We start from the raw sequence: 16664 nt of genomic DNA on the forward strand, positions 1-16664 counted from the left end.
AAATCCCGAATCTGATTACCTCCCCCCACCCCCACCCCCATACCTCCCCCCCTCACCCCCCATCCCCTGGCCCAGCAAACCTCTACCTCAGGAAACCACAAAAACACGCAAACCCCCCTTATAGTCTACAGAATCTTCAAAATGATGAAGGCGGTAGTCAAGGGAAAGAAGAAGAAGAAGAACAAATAAAGTCTTTTGCTATTTTCCTGTAAATAGACGCTCCACATTAGCTGAGTTAAAATATCTTCAGTTATTTTTCGTTTTGCAGACGGGAGGAGAGGAGAAGTCCAGTCAGTTTGGACTATTTTTCGTGTTGATGAGTAAGTTGCGCAACAATTAAGACACGTTGAAAAATGTAGATGATAAAAGTGATAATGACGAAAGGTAACTGTCTTGTTTTAAACATCTGAAAGAAACAGTTAGCCCCTAGCCAAGTCTTGTCTGCATTGCAGATTCACCCGATTCTGAGCCATGGAGATGATTCATGAGATGATGATGATGATGTTCTCCTCAGACATGCCAACATAAAAACATAGTGTACGTGCGCTTATATGCAGTTTGCCTTCATTTCATATGATTCACAGAGTGACTGACCTGTGTGCAGTGTTGTGGTGCCTTAAACAAGTTAAAGAAAAAAAAAAAAGCAACGCCCATCAGTATGACAAAGTGAAACCCTGCCGTAAATAAAATTGAAGCGTTTGTTATTTATACAAAGTAATAAACATAAGAAAAAAAAGGGAGGAAGGCCAGTTTAAAATTCAATACCAGGAGTAATCTGTATCAGTGATTCACAGTGCTGTGTACATTTTACACTGCCAGTTTTATATATATATATATATATATATATATTTAATATTGTATGTAATTATTTTTTATTCATATTAATTATTATTGATATTTTATTATTGCCTTTCTCTACTTGAGCATATGATAAACAGGGATGTGGAGTGGCTGATGATTGAATGTCAGTATTTATTTATTTATTTATTTTTTAATATACCTCTTGTGCATACCAAATTCTTCAATTTGGTTTTTAAGCTAAGAAACAGTCTTGATGAGATGGAGAATTTAGTCTAAAATAATGATATCCGGCTCTGTTGCTGACCACTGAGTATGGGGTGTGTGTGTGTGTGTGTGTGTGTGTGTGTGTGTGTGTGTGTGTGTGTGAAATTGTGTGGGGATGTTCAAGTCAATGTGTGGGAAGTGTTTGTGTGTAAATTGTGTGTGTGTGTGTGTGTGTGTGTGTGTGTGTAAATTGTGTGTGTGTGTGTGTGTGAAATTGTATGGGGATGTTCAAGTCAATGTGTGGGGGATATTTGTATGTGAGTGTGTGTGTGTGTGTGTGTGTGTGTGTGTGTGTGTGTGTGTGTGTGTGTATGTGTGTGAAATTGTATGGGGATATTCAAGTCAGTGTGTGGGGAGTATTTGTATGCGAATATGTGTGTGTGTGTGTGTGTGTGTGTGTGTGTGTGTCCTTGGGAGGAAGGGTATTTGATCAGTAACAATGGCATGGGGTTGGGAACAAAGAGATGAAGAAGGAAAACAAAATCCATTGATCGTCAAAATGGGATTCTTTCTGTTTTCTGTTTTTTGTTTGTTTTAATTATTTGCAAATCAACAACAGAAATTTATTGTATTTCTGAATATAACAGGACTGTTTCTCTCAACAATATTATAAAATAATAGGCTGTTTCAGTAATAGTTGTTGAATTAGTTTGGTTCTGTTGCATAATTATTATAATGATATGTTTTTTTAAAAATTTTTTATTTATTTATTTATTTTATTTTTAGCCAGTGATAAAATTTGTCAAACTGAAAAAAAGTCATAAACATAGAATATTAACTTAAAAAAAAGAAAAAGAAAATAGAAGTGACTTTTTGTTGATAATTTGATTGCACTAGTTTTAAAGCGGATTTTGAAAAAAAAAACCCAAACACGTTTTACAGTGACAGCTTATTGTTTGATTCTATCAAGTATGTCAGTTGTTATATATATTTATATATTGTGAATATGTAAAAGTAAAGAAACATTGACTATTATCATTATGAACATTCATTATAACTTTTTATATTGACATTGCTGTTATTTGTAATCTATAGGAGCGGAGACTTACCCTAGCTGCTGGTGATGGTTGCAGCCACACCCTAGCACTCAGAACAGCAGGAAAGGTGCAAAGCAGCTGTTGTGACTCGGTTGAGGACATAATGGATGGCGACAGACACGATCACCCCCATCCTCCACGCAGCAGTAAAGAAAACCCTGCCAAGAACAAGGCTGGCATGACACGGAATATGGGCAACAACCATGCCAATGCCAGGGCCAACCAGCGTGACCATGCCGCACAGCGGGAACATGCCACTCCACGAGATCATGCTGCTCACAGTCACAGAGAACATATTGCTCATAGAGATCACTCTAGTCATAGAGACCATGCTGGTAATCGAGAACAGCATCAACAGCAGCCTCAGCACACACCGCAGTCTCAACAGCAGCATGCTTCAGATTCAAATGTTGGAGAGCGAAGTTCAAAGACTGTGTCTGGCACAGGTGGAGCAAGTCTGACAGAATCTCGCAGCACAGGAAGCCTGCCTGCGGTGGTGTCCCAGCACAGCCTTTCTTCATCATCCTCAGGAAGTAAGCGGGACAGTGTGACTTCCACACGATCTCTGCCGGCTGTGGCCACCAACATGTCTTCATGCACGCTGTCTTCTGCTCCAGCCAGAGGCGATGTGGTGATCAGAGCTGACAGCGGTGCAAAGCCAAGCAGCAAATCTGGAAGCGGTCCGCTCACCAGTGCCAATGCTGCCAAGTCAGCCAACTGTGGAGCCCTGGCCGGTGCCAGTGTGGAGGAGCAACTGGACAGAGTGGAGTCTCTGATGGCGGGAGGTGGGTGCAGGGATGGCATGGTGGTGGACAGTTTCCTGGCTGCTGGAGATACTGTGCCTGCAGCAGGATCAGGAGATAACGCCAGTGTGGGGTCAGTGGCTGGCGCTGGGATACCTCCACAGAATGCAGCTAATGCTGCCCCTTTCAACTGGCAGAGTCAGAAAACTACTGTGAAGGAAAGACTGGCATTTCTCTACAATACTGACACGATGGCAGACGTTCATTTCCTGATTGGCAAAGAGCCTAATACTCAGTTAGTTCCTGCTCACAAGTTTGTTCTCAGCATGTCTTCCGCTGTTTTCGATGCTCTCTTCAATGGAGGAATGGCCACCACTGAGAGTGTCATCCAGATTCCTGATGTGGAACCCTCTGCTTTCCTTGCTTTGCTCAAGTTTGTGTACACTGATGAAGTTCAGATTGGGCCAGAGACTGTCATGACCACATTGTATGCAGCTAAAAAATACGATGTGCCAGCACTTGAGAGAGCCTGTGTGGAGTTTTTAAAGCGAAACCTGAGCAGTGACAACGCTTTCATGCTGCTCACCCAGGCACGACTGTTTGATGAGCAGCAGCTGGCAGCTCTGTGTCTGGAGACCATTGACAAAAACACCACCGAAGCTTTGATTGCGGATGGCTTCACTGACATTGATATCAACACGTTATGCGCCGTGTTGGAGCGGGATACGTTGGGCATCCGAGAATGTAAACTCTTCACTGCTGTTTGTCGCTGGGCAGAGGCGGAGTGCGTGCGACGCAATATACCAGGCACTCCAGAAAACCAGAAGGAAGTTTTGAATGGAGCGCTGCGACTGATTCGCTTTCCTTTGATGACAGTGGAGGAGTTTGCCATGGGGGCAGCACAGAGCGGGCTGCTGGAGGACCGTGAGGTGGTGGAGCTTTTTCTGTACTTCACCGTCAACCCCAAGCCTCCCATCAGCTTCCTGGATGTCCCTCGATGCTGTCTGACTGGCAAGGAGCAGGTGGTGTCTCGGTTCTGTCAGATTGAAAGTCGCTGGGGTTACAGTGGTACCAGTGACCGCATTAGGTGAGCTGCTTTGGCTTGGTAACTTGTATTGTTAAAGGTTTTTATGATTTTTTGTTATTGTTGATGTTGAGGGGATGGGGTGCGTTTTGGTCTGTGAAATGAATAAAATCAGTGTCCTATTTCCTGCAAAAATTGATTACTCTGATTTTTAAGTTATCAATGTATTTTGTCTGGATGAACAATTCTTTCTTTCTTACTGATGTTTGATGAGTGCTGACAGGAAAAAAGCATCGCCATGATCTATAAGTATAACCTGTTTTCTGATGATAATTTTGCAATGTTCAGTATATATTGTGAATATGTATTTTTTTTCAGTACACCTGTTTGCACATCTTGATCACATTGACAAGTTGGTAATTCTATTTGAACTTTGAAGAAACCTTTTTTGTCTGTGGTACCGAGGATCTTAAAGACTGAAAGAGATGTTGATGGAGTTTTTGTGACTTGAACAATCAGTGTGATGGTAAACAATATTAAACTGCATGAGCCTCTGTTGTACATTATACGTATAGTTGTGCTGTGGAAGTCAAGTGCTTTTTGTTTCCATGCAGTTCTCTTCTTTTTTTCCCATCCCTTTTTCTCTCAACTATGTCAGTGAATGAATAGTGTTGTATTATAAATTAACTAATTAAGTATATATACTATCATGGTTTTGATGCAGATTCATGGTGAATCGCCGCATATTCGTTGTGGGATTTGGTCTGTATGGAAGTATTCATGGACCTACTGAATATACAGTCAACATACAGGTGAGCAAAGGCTGGTCTCCAAAACTGCAAAAGGAATGGGGTGAAAGTGCACCATGAAAATATAGATTTGTTCAGAAGAAAAAGAGAGTATCTGAAATAAATTGCCACTTGCCTACAGTATAAAGAAAGGAGATAGATGTTAGTTGATACTTCAAGATTTGCATTATAAAGTAACCAAAGTTCTACACTTAGTTGAGAGATTGATCACCATAATAGCTTTATCCATTATTTATTGTATGACCATGTGTGAAAGTTATTATAAACTCTGTTAAGTTTGACTTGCTCACAGTTTGTCACCTATAAAAAAAAAAACGCCCGTACCCCAGAACTACAGAATGATAACACTGATCCTTCTATCATTAGTTTTAACTAAAAGTAACATAAATGAAAGTAGTTGTCATTTTGGTTACGAAAATAGAATAATGATTTCTTATTTTAAATTTTGATTGTATTGACATAAAAATTCCTTCAAGATTTTAGTTTTTACCCTTTTGTTGTAACCACACTATGGTAACTGGTTTGCTATTCTTGTACAATTTTAATTTTTGATAAATTCATGCTTTCAAACTGCTTGTACCTCTGCCGCTCTGAAATTATATGTACTCAGTACTGACGATTTTGATGATAATGTCATTTCTTTTGAACCTGTGTTTTACATATTTCACATTTTAGTGAAGTGCCTGCTTTCTGTTTAACTTAAAATTTTTGTTATTTCATTTTTTGGCTGAACAGCTTGTGCTTCTGTTCTGTAAAGATACTTCACATGGACACGGGGAAAGTAATGGGCTGCAATGACACCAGCTTTCAGTGTGATGGTTCCACCTCCACGTTTCGTGTCATGTTCAAGGAACCTGTGGAAATCTTGCCCAACACCAACTACATTGCCTGCGCCACCCTGAAGGTCAGTGCTTACACAGATTGCTTCTTGTGTGTGTACTGTGTCTTAATTTAGGCCATTTGAGCCCTATTGATACATATATGTAATTATAGTGGTTACGTATCTATCTAGAAACGAGAGACTGAACATACGGAATCCAGTCTTACTCTCGCCAGTATTTTCTCCCCCTATGCTAGATCTAGAGTGGTGGTCTGGATGCTATTCATTCTGATGATACAATAAACCAATGTCCCACTTGTGGCATACACTTCGCACTCGTAAAAGATTCAGGGAGCAAGGGGGTTGTCACGGGCCAAAATCTGTAGAGAAATCTATGTTGGAAGGAAATGAAGTACACTTGCAGGCAGACATATTACGGGGCCAAAATCTGTAGAGAAATCTATGTTGGTAGGAAATGAAGTACGCTTGCAGGTAGACATATTACGGGGCCAAAATCTGTAGAGAAATCTATGTTGGTAGGAAATGAAGTACACTTGCAGGTAGACATATTATGGGGCCAAAATCTGTAGAGAAATCTATGTTGGTAGGAAATGAAGTACACTTGCAGGCAGACATGGGGCCAAAATCTGTAGAGAAATCTATGTTGCTAGGAAATGAAGTACACTTGCAGGCAGACATTGGGCCAAAATCTGTAGAGAAATCTATGTTGGTAGGAAATGAAGTACACTTGCAGGCAGACATGTTATGGGGTCAAAATCTGTAGAGAAATCTATGTTGGTAGGAAATGAAGTACACTTGCAGGCAGACATGTTATGGGGCCAAAATCTGTAGAGAAATCTATGTTGGTAGGAAATGAAGTACACTTGCAGGCAGACATATTATGGGGCCAAAATCTGTAGAGAAATCTGTGTTGGTAGGAAATGAAGTACACTTGCAGGCAGACATATTACGGGACCAAAATCTGTAGAGAAATCTATGTTGGTAGGAAATGAAGTACACTTGCAGGCAGACATATTATGGGGCCAAAATCTGTAGAGAAATCTATGTTGGTAGGAAATGAAGTACACTTGCAGGCAGACATATTACGGGGCCAAAATCTGTAGAGAAATCTATGTTGGTAGGAAATGAAGTACACTTGCAGGCAGACATGGGGCCAAAATCTGTAGAGAAATCTATGTTGGTAGGAAATGAAGTACACTTGCAGGCAGACATGTTATGGGGCCAAAATCTGTAGAGAAATCTATGTTGGTAGGAAATGAAGTACACTTGCAGGCAGACATATTACGGGGCCAAAATCTGTAGAGAAATCTATGTTGGTAGGAAATGAAGTACACTTGCAGGCAGACATATTACGGGGCCAAAATCTGTAGAGAAATCTATGTTGGTAGGAAATGAAGTACACTTGCAGGCAGACATGTTATGGGGCCAAAATCTGTAGAGAAATCTATGTTGGTAGGAAATGAAGTACACTTGCAGGCAGACATGGGGCCAAAATCTGTAGAGAAATCTATGTTGGTAGGAAATGAAGTACACTTGCAGGCAGACATGTTATGGGGCCAAAATCTGTAGAGAAATCTATGTTGGTAGGAAATGAAGTACACTTGCAGGCAGACATATTATGGGGCCAAAATCTGTAGAGAAATTTATGTTGGTAGGAAATGAAGTGCACTTGCAGGCAGACATATTATGGGGCCAAAATCTGTAGAGAAATCTGTGTTGGTAGGAAATGAAGTACACTTGCAGGCAGACATATTATGGGGCCAAAATCTGTAGAGAAATCTGTGTTGGTAGGAAATGAAGTACACTTGCAGGCAGACATATTATGGGGCCAAAATCTGTAGAGAAATCTATGTTGGTAGGAAATGAAGTACACTTGCAGGCAGACATATTATGGGGCCAAAATCTGTAGAGAAATCTGTGTTGGTAGGAAATGAAGTACACTTGCAGGCAGACAAATTATGTAGATGGTGCTGTGCTGTAGCGACATATTCTCCTTGGGGAGAGCAGCCTGTATTCACACAGAAAACTATTGTGATAAAACTGATAGATACATCATTACATGTTTTCTTGAAAATCAGCATACTTTATTCTTGTCAGTTTGCTTATATTGCTGCAAACTTTCTGGTCAGCTTGTCTGCCTATTTTCACATTATCTTCTTTTTCTTCTTTTTTGGTAATGAAGCCGAAAAAGAAGACAAATTTAGCGAGTTTGTGTTACTTTCCTGGGAGAGTTGTAAATTATAAAACTAAATGACAACAAAACATAGACTCCATTTGATTTGAAAAAACTTCCCCCCCCCAAAAAAAAGAAAAAGAAAAAAGAAAAGCAAAAAAGATTCTCTGTATTGGCCTGAAGAGGTTGATGGTAGAGGTTTTTATTTTATTTCATCTCATTTTGTTGGTGAGCACTGAGAAATATTGAGACACACTGTACTATTATCAAATAGCATTAATTTTGTCCTCATTTACTTGAACCACATGGTCTAACGCTTATGAGTGGTGGGAGCTTTTGCATAGTAAATTTGTTTTGGGGCCTAGTTTAACTTAAAGTTTTACTCGGATAAACCTTGGTAAAATGATAATGATGTGCATATTATTGATTTGAAGTATATATTGTTTATGGTATACATTTGATGATGATGATGAATGATGATGGGGGTGATGTTGTTGCTGATATGAGGGTCCATGTTGGTTTGAAACACTTTATTTATCCTGGTGTCAGCCATGTTGAGAGATGCAGACATCAGCAGTGTTGGTCAAGACATTTGAGAAACACTCCCAAAGAAGTGTCAGTGGCCCTTGATTGTGTGGTCTTAGTTTTCTCATTTGAGCCTATAGCACACTGGACTGTGGTTAGGAGCCAGCCACAGGCTGAAAACCCCCCATCTATAATGGGGCTCAATTCTCTGTCCTCCCATTTGTCAGTCCACTGTGCAAACCACTTCACTGCACAGTAAATGTGAAAACGCACAAAATGTCAAATTTACTGAAGACTTTATTCTGTTTGGAGCTTCAAATATCCTTGATTTCATTGTTCTAATTGCAGAACAATTCTTTTACAAAAGCAAACTAAAGAAACAAATTCAGCAATTTGAAGTATTCCTAACACAACTTAGATTAAGATATAAAACAGAAAAATATGTATCACATTTACTTATGAATAAAACCAAATTCTTAGCAAAATGGTTCTGTTACATGCCATTAATAGAATGTATTAATATTGACACATTACCATCCAATACAGAACCCTAACAAATCTTGTTTTGTAATTTGTCGTTTGAAAAATCTTACCAAATTGATCATAAAGGCAAGACATCTAAAACTATTTTTTCCTTCTTTCTCTTCATCTTAAGAAATACAAGACTTGAATTCTGATACCTATGTAAAACACATTGAATTATGTGACAATAGTAATACACCTGCTTGCATACTAAATTGCTTATTTCCTTTTGTTTTCATGATAACACCAAAAAATATTTTTTAATGTATGAATATAGAGACAGATGTATATATATGTGTGTATATACTATATATATATGTGTATGTATATGTATGTGTATGTATGTATGTGTGTATGTATAAATATATATATATATATATATATATTATTATTATATATATATATATATATATATATATATATATATATATATATATATATATATATATATATATGTATGTGTGTGTGTGTGTGTATGTATGTATGTTTGTATATGTATGTATGTGTGTGTGTATATATATATATATATGTTTCTGGTACACATATATCAATAGCATTGGTCCATTTCATATGGAGCACTGTTGAGTAACAATGAAGAATCCTTTTTCCTTCATATTTATACATACATGAACCTCTGATATATAGAACTACTAAGGTTATATAGTTAGTGTTCTACAACGTAAATATAGAAAATGTTGAATACACAGTTGATCAATTCATGATGCATATTTTCTTGTTATGTAAATGTCTTCTGATGTCTGTTATTTATGTGAAAAATGTAAACGCAAAAATGAATTTTTAAAAAAAGTTTGAAAAAACAACAACAAAAAAAAGCTTCACTGCAGTGGCTGTGACTATGACTTGTATGTTGTTGTTGTTTTTTTTTGGGGGGGAGGGGGTGGTCAGTAGCTGACCCTTTCCACCTCCCTGTCCTGATATTGGCAGCATTTATGCTGATGTTAACTGAAATTATCAAAAAGAAAATCATGCTAAATTTTAGTCTTATCATTGTGCTGAGACAGCGTTGTTCATGTGAATGGGAAATGAGCTAAGTTTGCTGCACAGTTTGTTGTCTATGTTACAGGGCCCAGACTCTTACTATGGTAGCAAAGGTCTACGCAAGGTGACCCATGAGTCTGTGTCCAGTGGCAAAGTCACCTTTCAGTTCACCTATGCAGCGGGCAACAACAATGGCACTTCTGTTGAGGATGGGCAGATTCCAGAAATCATATTCTACACATAGACTAGAGAAATCCTGTTCAGTTTTGAACAGAACTGAAGACTAAGCTATTCAAGTCTATGTTTGCAACCCAGTTCTTTTGCACATTTTTCTTGTAGCAGATTGCAACGGTACTTAAACAGAGACATCATTTTTCATCAGTACTGATTTTGTTGATACTGTTAATACTGTATTTTTGAGTGGAGGAATGAACTCCTCGTGTAGTGAAGTTGTTTGATTTCAACAAGTCTGTTGCTAACCAAAGACACAGTTCATTTTGTTGTTGTTTATGTCGCTTAGTTCATCAGTTGAATACAGAATTGTTTCCTCCATAAATTAAGTTTGAATGGATCATGTAAAAGTTTCATCAGAATCTTTAACTTAATCATTTGTTTCATGTACGTAAGTGCATGTCTGAGAGTGAGTGCTTATATACATTTTTTTTTTTTTTTTTGTATGGAATGAAGAGAATGGAGGCAATTGTGGCATTTGAATGGATTGCTTTTCTTCACCATCAACACATTATTTAAAGGATGCATATCTCTCCTATTGTGCAAGCTTACACTACAGACTCACAGTTACCTTGTTGCTCAATGATCAACAGTTACTTCCCTCAAAGACAATAGCTTGGGGCCATTTGAATTCTGAGAGAGAGAATCATTTGGTATGTCGGGTTGGGCTCAATTTTCAAATGTATGAACATCGAAAGCTTGCACCACCAACAACACAATTTTTAGCCAGTCTTGGTCTTCACTTGAAATAAAATCTGTTTTTTGAGAAGATAGTTCCAAAGCAGTATCCCCCCCCCCCCCCCCCCCCCCCCCCCCCAGTCCTCCCTGAAATTAGGGTGTATTGATTAATATGTTTGCTAATTTAATCATAAAGCCACAGTTCCAGTTTACATTTAATTGAGCAAGACCAGCTTAGCTCTCCACCCCACCTCCACCTAAATACAGGGATCCATCTGTATTTTTGACCTTTTTTTGTTTCTCATTCACTGTCATTTGCTGTGTCATTTGCTGCAGCCATTATTGGTTACATTAAGTTCAACTCCTTTTTTTGGTCTCCTCTGTCTGTTTTTGTTTCCAACCTTCTGTGTTTCCACCACCTTTCTGCCTCACTACCCTCTCCACCTTGTGTGTTCAAAATTAGCAGAACCTATATTAGATGTCTTATTATTTTAAAGTATTTATTGCTGTGTTCTCAGTGTTTGCAAGACCAGATGATATTATTGACAAGTGTATGTAATGATAGCTGGGGATAGTAGCGGTTAATGAGGAGGAGGATGAAGCAGGAAAGTTTTGTAAGAACCAGTTTGTATGATGAATTAATTAGTTAGGGTTAATCCACTTCTTGATCAGAATGTAATACTTAATATATATCTATTTTTGTTGTTTTTTTGGTTACCTCCTGTTTATTGCCTGTCATCTATAATTAGCTGCCTGTCACCAGGTGTCTTACCTTTGTACACAACTTTGCACTGTTGTGTTGATGCTTTAACTTATCAAGATGGGTTGCATTTTCTCATTGTCACTTAAATGGGAAACAACTGAAATTAGTACAATATGTTGTCCAGAAGTGTTGAGGATGAGTTACCTTCCTTCATCTTGATTCTGTCATCGGTGGTGCACAGCTGAAAAAAAAAAAGTAAAGAAAAAAAGGAACATTCTAGGATTTGTTTTGCTTGTTTGTTGTTTCCATATTGTGCAGTTTCTAGTGCTTGATGTCACACTTGGTTGGAGGAACAGGTCTGTGAATTGCTGTTTCTAGTGCTTGATGTCACACTTGGTTGAGAGGAACAGGTCTGTGAATTGCTGTTTCTAGTGCTTGATGTCACACTTGGTTGGAGGAACAGGTCTGTGAATTGCTGTTTCTAGTGCTTGATGTCACACTTGGTTTAGAGGAACAGGTCTGTGAATTGCTGTTTCTAGTGGTTGATGTCACACTTGGTTGGAGGAACAGGTCTGTGAATTGCTGTTTCTAGTGCTTGATGTCACACTTGGTTGGAGGAACAGGTCTGTGAATTGCTGTTTCTAGTGGTTGATGTCACACTTGGTTTAGAGGAACAGGTCTGTGAATTGCTGTTTCTAGTGGTTGATGTCACACTTGGTTTAGAGGAACAGGTCTGTGAATTGCTGTTTCTAGTGCTTGATGTCACACTTGGTTTAGAGGAACAGGTCTGTGAATTGCTAAATGTGTGATGTAACGGATGTCTTGCTTGTGTTTTTGCTTGCTGCATGTATTCTGCGTACTGTTCGTGTATTGTTTTGCTCTTTGCATGTCATTATTTACAAGACAGCATGGCACAGTAAAAGGTAATCATAACAGTGAATTTGAATGACTTTTTCCTTGATAAAACTAAAAGAAGACTAGTCAGCAATCAACATGTGACATTTTATGGACAGTTTTACATAATTTATGAAGAAGCAGTGTATAATTTAGTGTTTGCACATGCTGGAAGTGCTTTTTTCCCTCTGCTTTAACCTTTCCATAAATTGAACAGGCATTACAGAATGGGAAAAAAAAACAGATCAGGGGTTACTGCTTGCTCCAGTGTCAACATGTATAAAATCAAAACATGTTTTATGCTTTATATGTAAACTCAAACATACACATCAAACATCCATAATTGTGTGTATCAGTGTGTGTGTTTGTGCATAACTGTAAGCGGGATAGTTTTTCAGTTCATGTTAACTGATCTCAGTGCAGTTGGCTAAATCTTGTCTCAGAATGATCAGAAGTGTAGTCAAACCTTCAAATACATGGGGCACTTTACTGATTATAATGTAGAGGATTGTGATGATCTTCTGGAGAGACTGGTATTCGTCTTGCCCAGTTATTGTGCAATAATGAAAGTAGAACAGAACAGCAGGAAACCTGATGGAAACTGATCGACCAAAATTGAAAGCCAGACTACTTTGTTGGTGCATTTTGATTTAACCCAAGTCCTTGTATGTCAGATGAAAATTTTTATTGGAAGTGTGTTTTATTTTTATGTAGAGTCCAGTGCACTGCTATTATGCTGAATCAGTTGTCTGCAAGTTTGACAATTTTGCTGTGAGAATCAGAATGCAGTGAATAATGGTCTGATCTTTCAGCTTTTCTGTTTGGTTTGTTCTGTATTTTTTTTTTTATCTTTTACCCTCTCTCTCTCTTATGATTTTCATGGTTGAAATAGATATCCTTTTGTTTCATTAATTTATGTTTCCCATAACTACACAAAAATGCAGATTTTTTTTCCTGGGAAGAAAATGAGAATGTTCTTTACCCTCTGATTTTTTTCCTGATGATGATATTACATTATATATCTTTAAAAAAATGAATATTTTGTTTAACGAGGAAGGGTTTGCACTCAACTAAGATGGTGTCTACAGTCTTCATACAAATTTCACAACTGAAGAAATTTTACAAACTAAGAAAAATAAACTTTTGGTGGGTGCAACTAAGAAGGGTTCCGTGCTCAAATTTATGTGTGTTGTGTTCGGTGTGTAATGGTATGCATGTCTCAGTGTCCACAGTTGCCCTCTACGTATTATTTTTGTATGCATGTCTCAATGTCTACCCTTGTCCTCTACGTATTATTTTTGTATGCATGTCTCATTGTCTACCCTTGCCCTCTACATATTATTTTTGCATGCATGTCTCAGTGTCCACAGTTGTCCTCTACATATTATTTTTGTATGCATGTCTCAGTGTCCACAGTTGTCCTCTACATATTATTTTTGTATGCATGTCTCAGTGTCCACAGTTGTCCTCTACATATTATTTTTGTATGCATGTCTCAGTGTCCACAGTTGTCCTCTACATATTATTTTTGTATGCATGTCTCAGTGTCCACAGTTGTCCTCTACATATTATTTTTGTATGCATGTCTCAGTGTCCACAGTTGTCCTCTACGTATGATTTTTGTATGCATGTCTCATTGTCTACCCTTGTCCTCTATGTATTATTTTTGTATGCATGTGTCATTGTCTACCTTTGCCCTCTACGTATGATTTTTGTATGCATGTCTCAGTGTCCACAGTTGCCCTCTACGTATTATTTTTGTATGCATGTCTCATTGTCTACCCTTGCCCTCTACATATTATTTTTTGAATACATTTTTAACCACCCCTGTTTATTTTTTCATTGTTGTCAGTGTATTGATGTGTAATTAATTCATTTTTAATAACTTAACTATACATGTATGATTTGTATTGTCAGCTAGGATGTAGTCCCATTTGTGATAATATTTATTTCACTAGTCACATTCACTGATTCAGTTTGATATGATACATGTGGTTGTGAAGTTTAACAGTGTGCAATCAATGTTTCTGACATTGCCCTCCCCCCACACCCCCTTTTGTACTGGTGTTCACAATGCAATGGCATTAGTGCTGTTAATTGAAATAAATGAAAGAAACGTGTGTTTGTCAAGCTTTTTAGCTTTATTGCACTTGAAACTGCACACGTATATATTATGCATGCATGTGTTAACTGTTATCGACTATTTGTATTTGACTCACTGTATATTTGTGTGTGTGAGAGAGACAATGTGTGTGTGTGTGAGAGAGAGAGACAGACAGAGAGAGAGAGAGCATGTGCTGTGTGTGAAAGAGATATACGGGGAAAGGGACAGAGGGTATTAGACACACAGAGAGAGAGAGCATGTGCTGTGTGTGAAAGAGATATACGGGGAAAGGGACAGAGGGTATTAGACAGAGAGAGAGAGAGAGCATGTGCTGTGTGTGAAAGAGATATACGGGGAAAGGGACAGAGGGTATTAGACACACAGAGAGAGAGAGCATGTGCTGTGTGTGAAAGAGATATACGGGGAAAGGGACAGAGGGTATTAGACACACAGAGAGAGAGAGCATGTGCTATGTGTGAAAGAGATATACGGGGAAAGGGACAGAGGGTATTAGACACACAGAGAGAGAGAGCATGTGCTGTGTGTGAAAGAGATATACGGGGAAAGGGACAGAGGGTATTAGACACACAGAGAGAGAGAGCATGTGCTATGTGTGAAAGAGATATACGGGGAAAGGGACAGAGGGTATTCATTTATAAATGAACCGAGCAAAGTTGTATGTATGGTTGAGAGAGAACAGAGTGACTGGCAGCAATGGAGTGCATTGCTTGTGAAAGATCTCATGTGTGGATAATCCATTTAAACCTTTCAAAGTTTCAGCTTTTTTAAGTATTGTAGCCTGTACTTGTCCACCTGGGTGGTTTTTCCTCTTCAGCAACTTTTATGGAAAAATTGAACACTCGGAAATTGTGTGTTTACTCAGAGACATATTGTCCATCTTTCAGAATTTTCCCATAACTGTTAAAATATCACTGAAATCGGTGAGAACTCAAATAGTCTGCACAATACTTGCCAAATGAAGCATTACAATCTACATAAGAGCTTGAAGGATTTGTTGAAACAATTGCTCGAAAATACTAGAAGTGTGCTCAAGTTTGAAGTTGTAACATGGAAGTCGAGGAGTTCCTTGTTGTTTGTATATGTGGTTGAAAGTCATAAAACAAAAACAAAGCCCCCCCCCCAAAAAAAACCAAAAAAACAAAACAAAACAACAAACAAACAAAAAAACAAACAAACAAAAATAACAACAACCCCCCCCCCCCCCAAAACCAAACAAAACAAAAACACACACAAAAAAGAAAGAAAAAAAAAGAAGAAAAAATAGACGTTTCAGTTTATCAAGATTAGACACCTTAGCATTGCTTAGTGTAAGCAGACATTTACACAGGTGACATGTGAGTGCACACACATGCAGGCATTTACAGACACACCCACACACACAATACACACACACCCATACTCGCATTCAAACAGTTGCGATGTAGCTGTCTTTTAAGTGATGTTAATGTTATTGTTATGAGCCAATCTTGATCTTATTGTAAAAAAAAAAAAAAATCATGTCAAGACTTATTTTTTGCTAACAAGCAATTCCTTGCAGATCTTTGAGTGTTTTCATGAATGTGTGTAGATGTGTGTTTGTATGTGTGTGTCAAACTTTGATACACACAAGAGAGAGAAAGAGAAGAAACTTATGGGAGAGTTAAGACATTTACACCAAGTCCAGCTGACTGCTGACAGCAGCTGGCTGAACATTGTACGCACGTCAGGATGTGCTTTCCCGCCTGTATGCCAGCGGTAAGTGTTCACACTGGCAACCATCCATCTCCAGCCAGCTTTTTGATTTATGGCATGTACATAAATGAGACTGATTGCTGGTCCAAGAAATGGAACTATCCAATGATACCAGCAGCATGAATCCCAGAAGTATTTGTTTCTTTCATATGGAGAGCTCCTAATTGTTTCTCATTGGTTGCCAGCAACTGGCTGGGCTTAATGTGATAGTAACTTTAATCAGTTCCAAGAAGAAGAAAAAAGTCTGTATGCTTGAGATGAAGTTCCATATCAGCTGTTATTAACCCATGTCATGGTTTGTTGTAGCTTTGTTGTAATGACCTGTATACTATATGTACATATTAAACATGTATAAAACTTGATGTCTTGCAAGTTCAAGTCATGGTATAAATGTGATGAACACCAATTTGTCTCAGAGGAAGCTCTTCAGCAGTGCAAGACAGGACAAATTAATTTTAACAGGTGCAAAGTTTGATGAGAGTACACACACACACACACACACACACACACAGAAGCAATCTTGTTTGTTCTCACATATTGTCTTTTTTTGCTTGTGAAGTTGTT

At 38.3% G+C, this 16664-nt stretch overlaps 1 protein-coding gene across 1 annotated transcript; it reads left to right on the plus strand.

Moving 5' to 3' along the window:
* Window positions 1–228: 228 nt before the first annotated feature.
* LOC143281851 (BTB/POZ domain-containing protein 1-like) lies at window positions 229–11104 on the plus strand. Its single transcript, XM_076587097.1, has 5 exons — window positions 229–320; window positions 2101–3932; window positions 4594–4681; window positions 5436–5582; window positions 9824–11104. The coding sequence occupies exons 2-5, from the start codon at window positions 2206–2208 to the stop codon at window positions 9980–9982; spliced, it is 2121 nt and encodes a 706-aa protein (XP_076443212.1). The 5' UTR covers window positions 229–320; window positions 2101–2205; the 3' UTR covers window positions 9983–11104.
* Window positions 11105–16664: the final 5560 nt, after the last annotated feature.

Source organism: Babylonia areolata, chromosome 5, assembly GCF_041734735.1.
Source record: "Babylonia areolata isolate BAREFJ2019XMU chromosome 5, ASM4173473v1, whole genome shotgun sequence".
Taxonomy (NCBI): domain Eukaryota; kingdom Metazoa; phylum Mollusca; class Gastropoda; order Neogastropoda; family Buccinidae; genus Babylonia; species Babylonia areolata.

What these genes read in the sequence shown, in the direction of transcription:
- LOC143281851 (XM_076587097.1), top strand. Translation starts at nt 2,206, where the DNA reads ATGGATGGCGACAGACACGATCACCCCCATCCTCCACGCAGCAGTAAA. An exon ending in AATATACAGTCAACATACAG is followed by an intron (nt 4,682 to 5,435) that starts GTGAGCAAAGGC and finishes TGTTCTGTAAAG; the next exon opens with ATACTTCACATGGACACGGG. An exon ending in TTGCCTGCGCCACCCTGAAG is followed by an intron (nt 5,583 to 9,823) that starts GTCAGTGCTTAC and finishes TCTATGTTACAG; the next exon opens with GGCCCAGACTCTTACTATGG.